The sequence below is a fragment of the Kryptolebias marmoratus genome, linkage group LG15 (assembly GCF_001649575.2).
Source record: "Kryptolebias marmoratus isolate JLee-2015 linkage group LG15, ASM164957v2, whole genome shotgun sequence".
Classification (NCBI taxonomy): domain Eukaryota; kingdom Metazoa; phylum Chordata; class Actinopteri; order Cyprinodontiformes; family Rivulidae; genus Kryptolebias; species Kryptolebias marmoratus.
The window spans coordinates 33,975,005-33,988,564 of record NC_051444.1 but is presented as its reverse complement, the minus strand read 5'-3'; the positions used below and the strand labels follow the sequence as shown (position 1 = coordinate 33,988,564).

At 41.6% G+C, this 13,560-nt stretch overlaps 1 protein-coding gene across 1 annotated transcript in view; it reads right to left on the bottom strand.

Annotated features, from left to right (window-relative positions):
- cdhr5a (cadherin-related family member 5a) overlaps window positions 1-13,560 on the bottom strand; it is a 63,389-nt gene that overhangs the window by 12,232 nt on the left and 37,597 nt on the right. The window contains exons 9-12 of the mRNA XM_037979952.1: window positions 4,971-5,068; window positions 4,647-4,853; window positions 2,134-2,247; window positions 1,996-2,062 (exon numbers count right to left, since the gene is read on the bottom strand). Of these exons, the coding sequence (XP_037835880.1) occupies window positions 1,996-2,062; window positions 2,134-2,247; window positions 4,647-4,853; window positions 4,971-5,068 (486 nt within the window). The remainder of the gene's footprint in view (window positions 1-1,995; window positions 2,063-2,133; window positions 2,248-4,646; window positions 4,854-4,970; window positions 5,069-13,560) is intronic.

Sequence of the window (13,560 nt, the reverse complement as noted above, 5' to 3'; positions counted from 1 at the left end):
CAGACCCTCCTGTAGTGGCAGGAGCAGGGCAGTCTAACAGCCCCAAGGGTCCTAGGGGCCGACACCCCAGAGAGCATGATGACCCTGGAGGCTGCAGGGCGTGGTACCCGGGAGGTTCCTTAGAGGCGTCGCCGTCCGCGACCCCCTCAGCGACATAGGATGGTGAAGCGATGTCCTGCTGACCCACCGGTAAAGCAGTGGTGGCGTCGCTGCAGACCCCCACTGAAACGTTGGCAGATCTTTCTCTAGGCTCTGCAGAGGGCGCAGGGAGCGCTGGGGGCTCTGCAGAGGGTGGCACCCTTCTCCGGTGATGCAGTCTGCGTTGAGCTGGAGCTGCTGGGGGCACTGGGGATGTGGTGAGCGGCACGGGAGAGTCTGATGGTGGCACGGGAGACACAGCAGCCACGGAGCGTGCCGCTGCCACTGGAGACCAGGAAATGCAGCCCGGCCGTAATCCCTCCTGGCCCCATTGAGGATCTCATCCATCCCCGGGGACGTTTCGAGTCCCGGGTAGCGAAGTGATTCCCTCAGGAGGGCCTGGGCTGCCAAAAAACGCTCCCGGAAATCCTCATCAGAGAGGTCAGCAAGAGAAAAAAAACCTGAGTCCGCTGGGTTCTGGTCTGGCTGGTTCATTCTGTCATGAGCGGGGTGGAAGGAGGCGAACCCTGAGCGCAGACTCATGTTGATAAAAAAACTAAATTTATTTAGAAATAAAAGGCAAACCCAAAACAAAGGCTGACGTGGCAGCAAAATCTAAACTTAATACAAAAACATTAACTAAACAAAACATGAACAGACCTGTGACCAGAGATTAACCAAAGGGAGACGAGGAGGCACGAGCAAACAGGGAGGACGGCACATCAGGGAGGCAAAGAATGACAATGAACCAGCAGAGAGGTAGAGAATGTGACCGGGTATTAAAGGCAGAGGGTGATTAGTGGAAGTGGGCACAGGTGAGATGATTATGGAGCTAGAGGCAGGTGTAGATGGGTGAGAAAAGGGAAGAGAGAGAGTGTGACTGAGGAGAAGTGAATGGTGGCTGAGGCACAGGGAAGAGACAAAACATAATTCAAAAACTCAGATCCTAATAGTTACACAGCCTACAATCGGGTCCCCTTCTGTTACGAGCCCCTCTGTAACTGAGAAATTGACAGAAAATGTCCCATGTTTACATGGAGGTGGGAGGCATTGGGTTAACTGAGTAGCTCAAGGAGGTAGACTTCTTGTTTCACCTGCTTTGGTTTGTCACAAGGGGAACTGCCTATATCCCCTTTGTAAACGTAGGCAGTAATGATGTGTTGCTATACCCTCATACCCGTATTGGTACGTTGAGTACTGTTCATGTTGTCATCTTGCCTGCAGGTGTGGACTCTGGGGCAGTGCAGGCTGCTGCTCATTCAGTCCCTGACTAGATAGATGAGCTGGATGTAGCTGCGTTGTCGGCTGAGAAGCACGGTGAAGAAAGAGCTTTACTTAAAAAGTATAGCTCAGTTTTTTTCTGCACATGATGGATACTAATTTGGTTACCCATGTTATTTCTCCTCTCTTAGATGATGCACCTGTTAAACACACTCAGATGTGGAGGTAAATAATCTCACAGATTAATCTGCAGGTGCACAAATATATATGCACACATATATAGATAACAGGATCACAAAAGCCATTTAAAACTATGCAAACAGCAACCCTCAACTGCCCTCAGCCCATAAAGCACAACTTGGAAGCACAGTGACGTGTCTGAACCTGTGATTTACCCCTGCTTTAATAGGGAGTACCCTCTAGTGTCAATGGTTAACAAAACTAAGTAATTACTTTGTTTTTTTTATTTTGTCTTGCCACACAGTACATCAAGATGTAGCCCTAAACTGCATCGGCACAGGGGGGCTGCTCTAGTGATCAAATTGGTTTGAGCACATGAGCTTTTGTGAATCAATACGATTCAGATAGTCTTCACATCTCTGAATGGTTAGTAGACAGCAGTCTATCATATCTTACCAGGTATGACCTGAACAGAAAGCGCTGCAGTTCCAAACTCTCCTGTTGTTGTGTCCACTGCCCGGAGCTGCAGGTATAACAACAGAAAAAGTCAGGAAGTGTAAAAACAACAATCTGATGAAGTTTCATATCATTTACCTGAAGTGCAAACAATTCAGTCTTTACAATTCTTTTCAAGATGACAAACCCATCAGTGGTCACATTGACGTAGCTGCTGTACTGAACCTCGTATTTCACATCTGGATTCACACCCTGTCACACAAAAGCACACACACAAAAACTTACTAGATAGATAGATAGATAGATAGATAGATAGATAGATAGATAGATAGATAGATAGATAGATAGATAGATAGATGTTGGACAATGAAATGAAACTGAAACACCTGTCATTTTAGTGTGGGAGGTTTCATGGCTAAAATGGAGCAGCCTGGTGGCCGATCTTCAATAATTGCACCAGTAAGAGCAGAGTGTGAAGGTTCAATTAGCAGGGTAAGAGCACAGTTTGGCTCAAAATATTGCAATGCACACAACATTATGGGTGACATACCAGAGTTCAAAAGAGGAAAAATTGTTAGTGCACGTCTTGCTGGCGCATCTGTGACCAAGACAGCAAGTCTTTGTGATGTATCAAGAGCCACAGTATCCAGGGTAATGTCAGCATACCACCAAGAAGGACCAACCACATCCAACAGGATAACTGTGGACGCAAGAGGAAGCTGTCTGAAAGGAATGTTCCAGGTGTTTCAGTTTCATTGTCTAACCCCTGTATCTTACCTTTCACAAGTAAGATTGAACAATAATTTTGGTTATTTGACCATTTATTATATGTCATCATAGATAACATTATTTGGCAAACAACAAAATGCTAACAGGAGGAACTGGTCCTCCTCTCTCATTAGCTCTTTGTTTTTTTTCTTCACATTTTGAAGGTTTCCCAGTAACACAGATTTAAGGAAGCAATGGGAAGCTGCAGTAAGAAGGGAGGGGTTTGTTGCTACAGTTGTCTCAGCTCTGTAGTGAACATTTCAAACCAGAGGACTTTAACAGGACCAGCTTAGAGATGCTGTGACCCCATCTGTCTTCAGCTTCCCATCTCATCTCCAAAGAGGTGTTTTTTACTGTACATGTTAACAGAAATGTCTGATTCATATGTAAAAGTAAACTTAATATCACACTTTGTTAAACCTGTTTTTACTGTTAGTTCTTTCTGCATGTTTAGGAATTAGTGATGCATTGTGTATTACAATACAATGTGGGATACTGAAACATTTTCTAGTTGTTTTTAGGTATTATGTGTGTTATATTTTACTTTATAACAACAAGGAACACAAAAACCTGAAGGAAAGATGTAGAGAGCTTCTAGTGGACCTCAGCTCTCCAGCCCCAGTTAAAGCAGGGCAGTGTAAGACCCTGGAATGACCTGGAGTTTTAAAGATTACTTTTCCAGGCCTTTATAAAACAAAGAAACTGTATATGCGCATGTGTGCATGCACAGCACACAAAAATATGAAGAAATTATAGTTGTGGTGTATACAGAAGGCTCAGGATTGTATGTGTGTGTAAAAGAGTGAAAAAAATTCAAATGAACAATCAAACTTGTTTTTTTTTTTAAAAATAAAATATGAAATGTATTGAAACATACATTTATTGATATGCCATACCATATATCTGTCTTTGTTAACGAGCATAAAACAAAGTATTTCAGCATGATGGCACATATTTTTAATGTGTGAAAACATATAACTACATCTCTGCTGTTTGGAACAAAACTGTAACATTTGAGATTTCGTCTCCAGAATTCCTTTAGTCAGCAGGGGCTGAGAAGAAGCTTTGGGTCGAACAGTCAGCTGTCCAGCTCTCAGTAGGCAGTGCTGACTGGACGGGTGCTCAGGTGGGCGTCCAAAGACAGAGCTGTGACGAGGCTGAGGTTGAGAGTCTTTGGTCTCACAAAGGACAGCAAGACAAAATTTATTTAAAGTTCTGACTAACTTCACTAACTTTTCCTGAATTAAAGTCAGTTATTGTCGACGAAATAAACTGGGAAAAACTTCTTAATGACAAAAGATTTGACTCGTAGGGAAAAATTTGATGAAAATGGTGAAGTGGAAACTAAAACGTACAAAGTAAAAAAAAAAAAAAAAGAGGAGATGAGGATGAGCAGAGATGGAGAAGACGAATGAGGAAGAAGACGGGAACGAGAGGAAGAAGGGAGAGCACAAGAGTGCCCGGGGCTTGTGCTTCCTATCTCGATAGTCCAATCACAGCTGCTGCACTTTAAGCAGATCAATAACCATTTGCACACAAGAAGTTTTAACTATTTATTGAATATTTATTGAGTATTTTAATATTTAGCATGTAGCCTTTTGCTCCAGGCCTGTAAAGCTGCTCCTCATTGAGAAGTGGGGTTGTGGTCTGTGAGGAGATTGTTTGGTGCTGTTAGAAGGCTGGACATGCCAAGTGGTTTAAAGGTGGATAAATAAGCCCTTGCTGCTTCATCGTACTCTGCCTTGACCTTGATCTTCACTGACCATGTGACGACAAGAATAAAAAGCATTTTTAAACCAACAAGGGGATTTCTCAACTGCTATAATGCAAATACAATCAGATATTTAATTTGTGTTAAACAATTCTTTATAAAAATTACTTACAGTTGCAAAGTCGTCATCTCGGGCTCGAACCCTGAACGGTCGGTTGGTGCTATGGTCTCGCAGAATCATGCTCTCTGGGACAGAGTTACTATAGATAAATCCTTCAAATCGCTCTTTCTCAAAGCGAGGAGGGTTTCTGCTCTTCTTCATCACCTCAAAAGTCACCTGGGTCACTGCAAACTGATCTCTGTTGGTCACCTGTGATGCCTGATAGCCATCAAAAAAACACATCTAAAATCAGGGGAGTTTATTGAAGAATTTTCGTTGCAATATTTATCTCCTTGTTCAAAATCACAACAAAACAGTTTTTTTCTTTTCTTTTACCAAGATAGTCAGGATAACTGGGCCAACAATATCAGCAGCTTTAATCATTGTGATGTTCCCAGTGTCCTCATCTATTTGGAAAATATTTCCTTCGTTTCCTGATGATGAAAAAAGGCAGTATGAGCAAAACAGAAAAACTGACGGTTTTTTTGGCATGGGCTGCTTCTAAATAAAAATTTAAAATACACAAAAAATTAATTATTTGTCCGAACTTTTCATGTTGTATGAATAGGATAGCATAATTGTGGTGCCCTAAATGTGTGATTTTCTGATCAAACAGAAGCTCATTGTAGATAATTTGTGAAGTAAAGTTGAAACCTTTCTTTTGGTTGTAATTTTAAAATGTTATTGTGTTAACATATTTTGTGTAAAAATTCTTCTTTTGCAATAAATAAAAGAACTAAATCTAACAAACAAAAGACAACAATAATTTAAGACAAGAAAGGAAAACAAAAGCTGTTGTGGCAGCAAAAAGGCTCACAAATACACAAGGAGTTAAACACGAAGGAGGACCTGGGTGGGTGTGTAAACACCTCTGTGATGACTGACAAAATGATTGTGAAGAGAATTTAAAAAGGAAATAAAAAGTTTCTGTCCTGAAAGGTACTTGTTTTCAGAGTCTGGCATTTAAAAAAATTCACACTAATTTCAAATCATTCATAAAAAACAATTACTAGGGTCTCTTTGACATTTTCTGTGATCACTCAAATGTGTGAGGTATCCTGAGCCAAACACTGGAATGCAAACAAGCGGTGAGTTGCCAATATTGATAGGGTGCAGGTGAAATGGTTGACTGCATTGCAATTAAACTACAACGGGTGTCCTATTTTTCTGGTTCCTGAAGGACAAGGGATGTTGGAGCCTATTAATTATGTGACAGTTTAATTATTTGCAAAATGGTGAATGTTATTTTTGATCCATAGGACTCCAGTGATTACAGAAGGTAGATGAGCTATGAGCTATTATTTATTATGTTTTTTTGTTGTTCAGTGCTGCCACCTAGTAAGGCCATGCTCCTACTATGATTAAGGAGAAAATGACAGCTGGGTTTTTGTTTGTATTGAAGGAGTGATGAGTAAAATTGTATGAGTATAATTCTATACAATTTATATATATATATATATATATGTGTGTGTTTGTGTGTGTGTGTGTGTGTGTATGTATATATTTATACACATAAGTATATATTTATACAAGTAAACCATTTCTTTTTAAACCAGAAACCTCTCTGCAAGTGCTTTTTATTTTTAGTGTATCCTGAACCTCTTCCTCAGAAACTACTCTGACGTTCCTTTTTTGAGCTAACTGTAATGCAAGAGCTGCAATGGATCTGCGACCTGTCCAGGGTGTCCCCCGCCTCTCGCACAGTGACTGCTGGGGATACGCACCAGCTCCCTGCTATCCGGAATGAAGAAGCAGGTAAAAAAAATGGATGGATGTAATGCAAGAGTAGCCATGACAAGTAGAAAACCTTCACTGAAGACTCAAAGGAAAGCACAGAGTCTGTGGATCCAGCCGAGAAGAAGGCAGTTGTTGGGCCTTGAGTAAAATCAGCTGATTGACTTTATGAATGAATGCGTGGCTGCGCTACAGAGAAACAACTAAACACTACAGAAAGCAAAGTTGAGGATTCTGGAAGAGGATTGTAACAAAAAGGGATGTTTATATATGAACTAAACTGAAATTGAAGGGATTTGTGTGATTATTTGAAACAATGTCTGACACAACTGAGACTGCAACTGAGTCTGAGGACATGTTGAACACGAGCATTGCTTTGTGCAGAGGCAAATTGGGAGCCAAAATTTGTGGAACGAGTTAAATGCCGAAAAACATATGGAAAAGTTAAATAATAATAGATAAAAGATAATAAAAAGAAACAAGATCTCAATAGTGTGACTGTTCTATAAGCATTAACACAATAAAGGCTTTGATGTGAAAAAAGGTTGATAAAATCAATGATTCATTAGAAGCGTTTGAAGAATCTGTGGTTAAGTTTAAAAATGCTCACAAGTTGGTTCAAGAGGAAGAAAAGGAAAATGATTACAATGACTGATTTGAACCTCAAATAACTAACTTGAATTATTTTCTGAAAGATGTTGAAACATGGAAAAGAGAACCTGCACAATCAACAATCAAACCAACTGGCAGCATATCAAATGTATCATGCAGATCAAAGTCATTCTCTTCCTCTTCTATTGGTCGTCAACCTCGAGATCTTCCTCAGCCTCTTCAGAGTTAAATAAGGCCAAAGCAGAATGGGTTGCTGTGATGGCATGAGTTGCTACATTAAAAGAAATATATGCTTTGCAAATGGAGGAAGTTAAAAATGGAGGAAAAAGGAGCTGGAAGCACACCTTGCAGCATCAACTGCTAAAATAACAACGATGATGGCATGAAAAAATATTATAGCTCTCACTATGAACCAGAATCAATGGAGAGCAATGTGGAATTTATTCAGTTAGGTACTATACCCAAAACTCCACTTCAACAAACCATCTTGTGTAGACATAGATCTCCACCTAGAAGGAGATCAGAAAATAAAACTCAAAACAAGAATTTTACTGAAAACCAAACCAAAGCTGCGACTTGTAATCACACTGCACAAGATTACTCAGATGTGGCTGTTAATGCTGCTCATAATAACTTGAATGTTGTTATTCAAAGACAAAACGACTTAGCAGAACTCACTGTCTCTGTTACCTGCAAAAGACATTTCTGTATCTGATGGTAACCTATTGGAATATCAGTCTTTTGTCCATGCATTTGAACATTAGCTCAAAGACGAGACTAAAGATGATCAAGACAGACTTGAGCAGTTCATATCTGGTTTGTCAAGAGATTTGGTTCATTAAAGGAGCACTTTGGGAATGAAATAAAATTTTCTGGGGCTTACTTGGAAAAGGCTTGAACTGGACAGCAATTAAAGCTGAGGATGTGAAAAAGCTGTACACACGCATAAGCAATGTATTAGAGAGGATGTTGTAACACAATGCAAAATTTACAGCATTTAGTGGAACTTGAAATCCCATCAAACTTAAGGCTGATAGGATTCAAGCTACCTGTAAATGATGGTGAACCACACTTTGTAAGATACAGCAGAAAACTGCAGGAGAATCAGATTTGAACACCTTGTCACTTTTGTGGAAAACCATGCTAAAATACTTTTGGATCCATCTTTCCCAAGAAGCAAAAGTGAACTAAAATCTAATCTCAGGGGCATCCAGTTAAAGAAAATTTAAAAATATTCAACCCCTCATTGAGACTGATGTTCCGTGAGCACTAGGGTCATGGAAAATAATAAACAGTCATAATAACGGACCGTACGCAGTACAAACTTTACTGGGATGGGTGGTAACTGGACCATTCAGTGTCAATAGTGCTGCAGAATATGCTGAGCCAGTGTCAAATAACAAAATCTCTGTTACCAGGTTGAAGAATTTACTCATCAGGCAATATAATCAGGATTTCTCTGAGAACATATATAAGGAGAAAAATTAGATGCCAGTTGAGTGTTTTACAGAGATCGCTTTTGGCTTATCATATATTAAAGATGGACACTATCATCTACCACTTCCTTTCCAGAATAAAGACAAGGTCATGCCTGATACATATAAAATGATAAAGAAATGCACACTGCACCTTATTAAAAAGTTCAGGAAGGATAAGTTGTATGCAGAAGAATGCTACTCCTTCATGGAGGATATTTTCAAACAGGGCTATGCAGAAAAGTTTCCATCTCAGCAGCTTTGCAGAGAGAATGGATGGGTCTGATACATTCCGCATCATGATGTTTACCATAAGCAAAAGAACAATGACCCAAGTAATAAAGCTTGTCTGAGATCTCACTGAAATTTGCAGTCAGGGAAGTTTTACATTGACAAAATGGGTCAGCAACAACCATGACGTGCTGGCAAGCATTCCTGAGCATCACAGAGAAGGGGAATTTAAAAAACTAGATATTGATAAAGAAAAGATCAAAGAACAAATAGCAGTTGAGACTGCACTTGGAATTCACTGGGATACTCACAGTCATACCTTCTGCTTTAAAGTAACCATCAGGAGCTGGCCTGCTACCAGAAGAGGTATACTCTCCACAGTGAGCTTGGTTTATGACCCATTAGGTTTTCTCTCTCCTTTCATCCTGAAAGCCAAACAGTTACTTCAGGAACTTTGCAATTCCAAGTATGGATTGGATCGAGTTATTCAACAAGAATTTAAAAGACCTTGGTAAAGATAGATCAGGGAGTTAAATCAGTTAAATTAATTTCAAGCAGCAAGATGCATAAAGCCTGACAAATTTGATTCAGTGGATACTGCCAAGCAAGTGAATCCGGCTTTGGTACAGTAAACTACCTGAGATTATTAAATCATCAACCCCAAATCCATATCCATATTTGGAAAAGCCAGCAACTCTAAAGAAGACCACCATAATCAGGCTTGAACTAACTGCAGCAACATTGGCTGTAAAAGTGGATTGAATACTAAAGGAGTTGCATTTAACACTCACAGATTTGATTTTCTGGACAGTACCTCTGTTGAAATATTGTCAGAGTCTGGTGATCCTGGTTGGGTTTTGGGTGCGTTTCCTTCCATTTCCAGTAGATGGCACCAGCTCTACTGGAGGTTCTGCTGACAGGTGTTCCTCATCCACAATCAGCAAGGGAGGCTTATAAGGAGTTGGCAGCCAACATGTCACCGTCAGAGTGTTAACTCATACTGGTACGTTTGTTACTGCCCTGGCTTATGTTCTTGTTTCTGAAACTTGTTAATGTCTTCTTGCCTCGTTCTCTGGGATCTCCACGCTGCCTTCTACCTGGACTGCCTCCTTTGGTCGAACCCTGCTCACCCTCCCTACCACCAAGGATCCAACCCAGGCTCTGCTCCTCTCTCTCTGGCGGTTCACTATCCACTCACCCGTAAGCTACTGTTATTGAGGATCATTTCCCTTACAAATCAAGAGACTCTGAATAACCTCCTTTCTCCATCACAGTGACGTTCCAGTTCCTGAGCTGCTGGTTCCTGATCACTACGGGCATTCAAATAAACATTATTTGCACTTTTATTCTGTCTCCTGAAGTGTGTTATGCATGTGGGCCAAATTTCTGGCTAAGACCATGACAAATATATTCACAATCAAATAAAAAGATTTTGCACATTTGTATCTTACATAGTTGCAACAATCCATGACATCTCCCACACCAGCCAGTGGAGATATATGTTCAAAAGACAGTACAGCTGATGACATATCACAAGGGCTGTATGTGGAATCTTTCTTAAGATCCAGGTGATTGAGAAGTCCTGAATATCTGGGCAGAGAAAAAAGGACATTGTTGGAGCTCACGTAAAGTCTAAAAGAAATTCCAGCAAATGACTCTGAGGTAAGAAAGGAGATTACAGTTAACAGTGTGAAAATGGAAGATCAACATCCAACATGCAGGTTAATCAAGTATCACTCATCATGGAACTAACTTCATAGGTCTCTAGCCTTGATATTAAAAGTGAAAAACGACTTCAACTGCTAAGTTAGCTAAAAAAGAGTCAAGCTCATGCGTCTTCAGAAATGATGAAAAAGCTGAAAGATGAACATGGGACCCAAGCAGGGGCAGATTGGCATATAGGACTACCGGGGATTGGGCTGGTGGGTTAGTGGGCCTGTGGTTTAGCCTGTAAAGTTGCTGTTGCGCTCGGCCCGGTAGTCACACAGTGCTCGTTTCGCGGCACCATGATATCTCAAACTCTTTCTCTACCTCTCCTCTGCTCCAGTTAGGCAGATCTGCTCAGCGCACGGCCGCAGAGTGGACAGGTAAACACATGAACGCATGCTACATGGCCAATCGGCTGTCAGTGAGCAACGGAAATCAGAAGAAAATTGTCCTAAAAAGTATGGCCTACGAGAACAAGCAGGCTCTCTGGTGCTGATTAATAACTCAGCAGTCACGAGTCGGTAAAGCCTTGTCCCTACTAGTGCCACATAAATTAAATCTCCATGTTTGTCTCTCGCATCCAACAGAGAGATGCACAAAGCTGTGGCTCTAGCTTGTCATGTCCTCTGCTGAACATTACCTGCTAATCACTTGGGCAGCTCCTCCGGTGGAATACCAAGGGGTTTCGAGAAACATAGTCCCTCCATTGTGTCTTGGGTCTTCCTCTGGGTCTCCTGCTAGTGGGACGTGCACACGCTTCCTGGATGCTTCCCTGGAGTCATCATCCAGGACGACTTAAACCGCTTCCAGGAGGCATCCTCACCAGATGCCAGAGCCACCTCAACTGGCTCCTCTCNCCTTCTGGGATTTTTATTATCTTATTATCAATAAATCCCTCCTTTTTTTTCTACATACACTTGGACTCTGTTGAATTTTGTGGTTGTCGTGTTACTCCCCTTGTCACCAAAAGGGTGGGCCGTAACACAAGTGGGGGCTCGTCCAGGATATACTTTTACCACCTTTCCTGAGCTGTAGACATCCACAATAATTTGAGAGATCCTTGTGTCTGTTTCGAGATGAGCTTCAGCTTAGAGGAGTTCGTACAGTCTCCTAGCTATGAAAAGCTGGAACTGTGTCGTAAGGATGACTTGTTATGTCTGGCTGAACACTTTGATATTTCAGTGAAAAAACACTTTTCAAAAGCTGAAATTAAAAACATTGTTGTTAAAAGACTAGTTGAGATTAAAGTCCTCGTGGACTCAAGCAAAATGGATGTGGATGTTTGTGCTAATCCTTCTGTTGATCTAGGACTCCCTCCTTTGGAAGAGAAAGGAGAAGCTGTAACGGCAACTCCCCCGAGGCAGTTGGCAGACCCACCGGCACCCCCCGGGACTCTACCGCGGTTCGATCCTGTGTCGCCAGAAATCAGTGGCTCCAGTGGTAATGTCAGACTCAAGGTCCGACTAGCTCGCCTTCAGTTAGAGGCACAGGAAAGGGAGTTGGTAAGAAAAGCTGAGTTTGATTTTAAACTTGAAATGCGGAAGTTAGAAATTGAAGCTGAAAAAGAAATTAAACTGAAACAGCTTGAGGTAGAAGCCATGAGGCTTTCACAAGGTGAATCACCTCCTCGTTCAGCCTCGTTCAACAGGTTTGATGTCCGCAAGAATATTGCTTTGGTGCCTGTGTTCAGAAAGTCAAGGTGCACTTGAGAGATTTCACCAGACATTAAAAGCAATGCTGCGAAAATACTGTATGGATACAGAGAGGGACTGGGATGAAGGCATCCCATTTCTGTTATTTGCTGTGCGTGAAACAGTGCAGGACACTTTAGGTTGCAGTCCTGCTGGACTTGTGTTTGGACACGAGGTTAGGGGACCTCTAAATGTCCTTAAAGACAAGCTGGTCTCACCCTTTCACTCTGTGAAGAGTATCCCGGAGTATGTTTCAAAGATGAGAGAGCGCCTTCAGGCAGCATGTTCTCTTGCTCAGAAAGCCCTAGCTTCTAAGCAGGTCAAAATGAAACAACACTATGACCGGAAGGCGGTCGTTCGTGAGTTTCACCCCGGTGACAAGGTTTTGATCTTGCTACCCATCCCTGGTTCTTCTTTGGAAACAAAGTTCTCTGGACCATATGTGGTAGAAAAGAAACTTGGTGAAACAAACTACATCATTCAGACTCCTGATCGCCACCGCAAAACTAGACTTTGTCATGTTAATATGATGAAACTGTATCATTCCAGGGAGACTGACAAACCAACCCAGAGTCAAGTTGAAGTTGTTTCCCCTGTAACCTGTATTTTAAAGTTGGCTGAGGAGGATGTGGTAATGCGCAAAGATCCACCACATGTTGCAAGGCTTAGTAATAGCGAGGTACTGGCTAACCTGCATAACTATGTGCCACATTTATCAGATAGCCATGCAGAGGACATTAAAAAAACTCATATCAGACTTCCAATGTCTGTTTGGGAATGTTCCTACCAGAACTAGTGTGGTGTCCCATGACATTGTTCTTGCTAATCCTGCACCTATCAAGCAGAGAGCATATCGTGTCAATCCCACAAAGAGGGAAGTCATGAAAAAGGAAGTTGAGTACCTTGTTAAAAATGGACTTGCCATTCAAAGTTACAGCCCATGGAGTTCTCCATGTTTATTAGACATGAAGGCTGATGGGAGTCCCAGGTTCTGCACAGACCTTCGTAAGGTGAACGCTGTAACAGTCCTTGATGCACACCCTTTACCCCTCATTGAAGACTGCATTGATGAAATTGGACCAGCAAAGTTCGTCACTAAACTGGACATGCTAAAAGGGTATTGGCAAGTACCTCTAACAAAAGAGGCCTCTGACATTTCCGCTTTCGTTACGCCAGACAGTTTTCTCCAGTACACAGTGATGCCTTTCGGGCTATGTAATGCTCCAGCTACATTTCAACGGCTTGTAAATAAAGTACTGGGAGATGTGCCAAACTGCCGGGTTTATCTGGACGACATTGTTGTATACTCAAATGACTGGTCTAACCATCTTGCTGCTTTACTTGAGGTCTTCGAACGTCTTTCAGCTGCCTCACTAACACTCAATCTTTCAAAGTGTGAGTTTGGTAAGGGTACCATTCTCTATCTTGGTCAACAGGTTGGTGGAGGAAAAGTGTGTCCTGTGGATGCTAAAATCA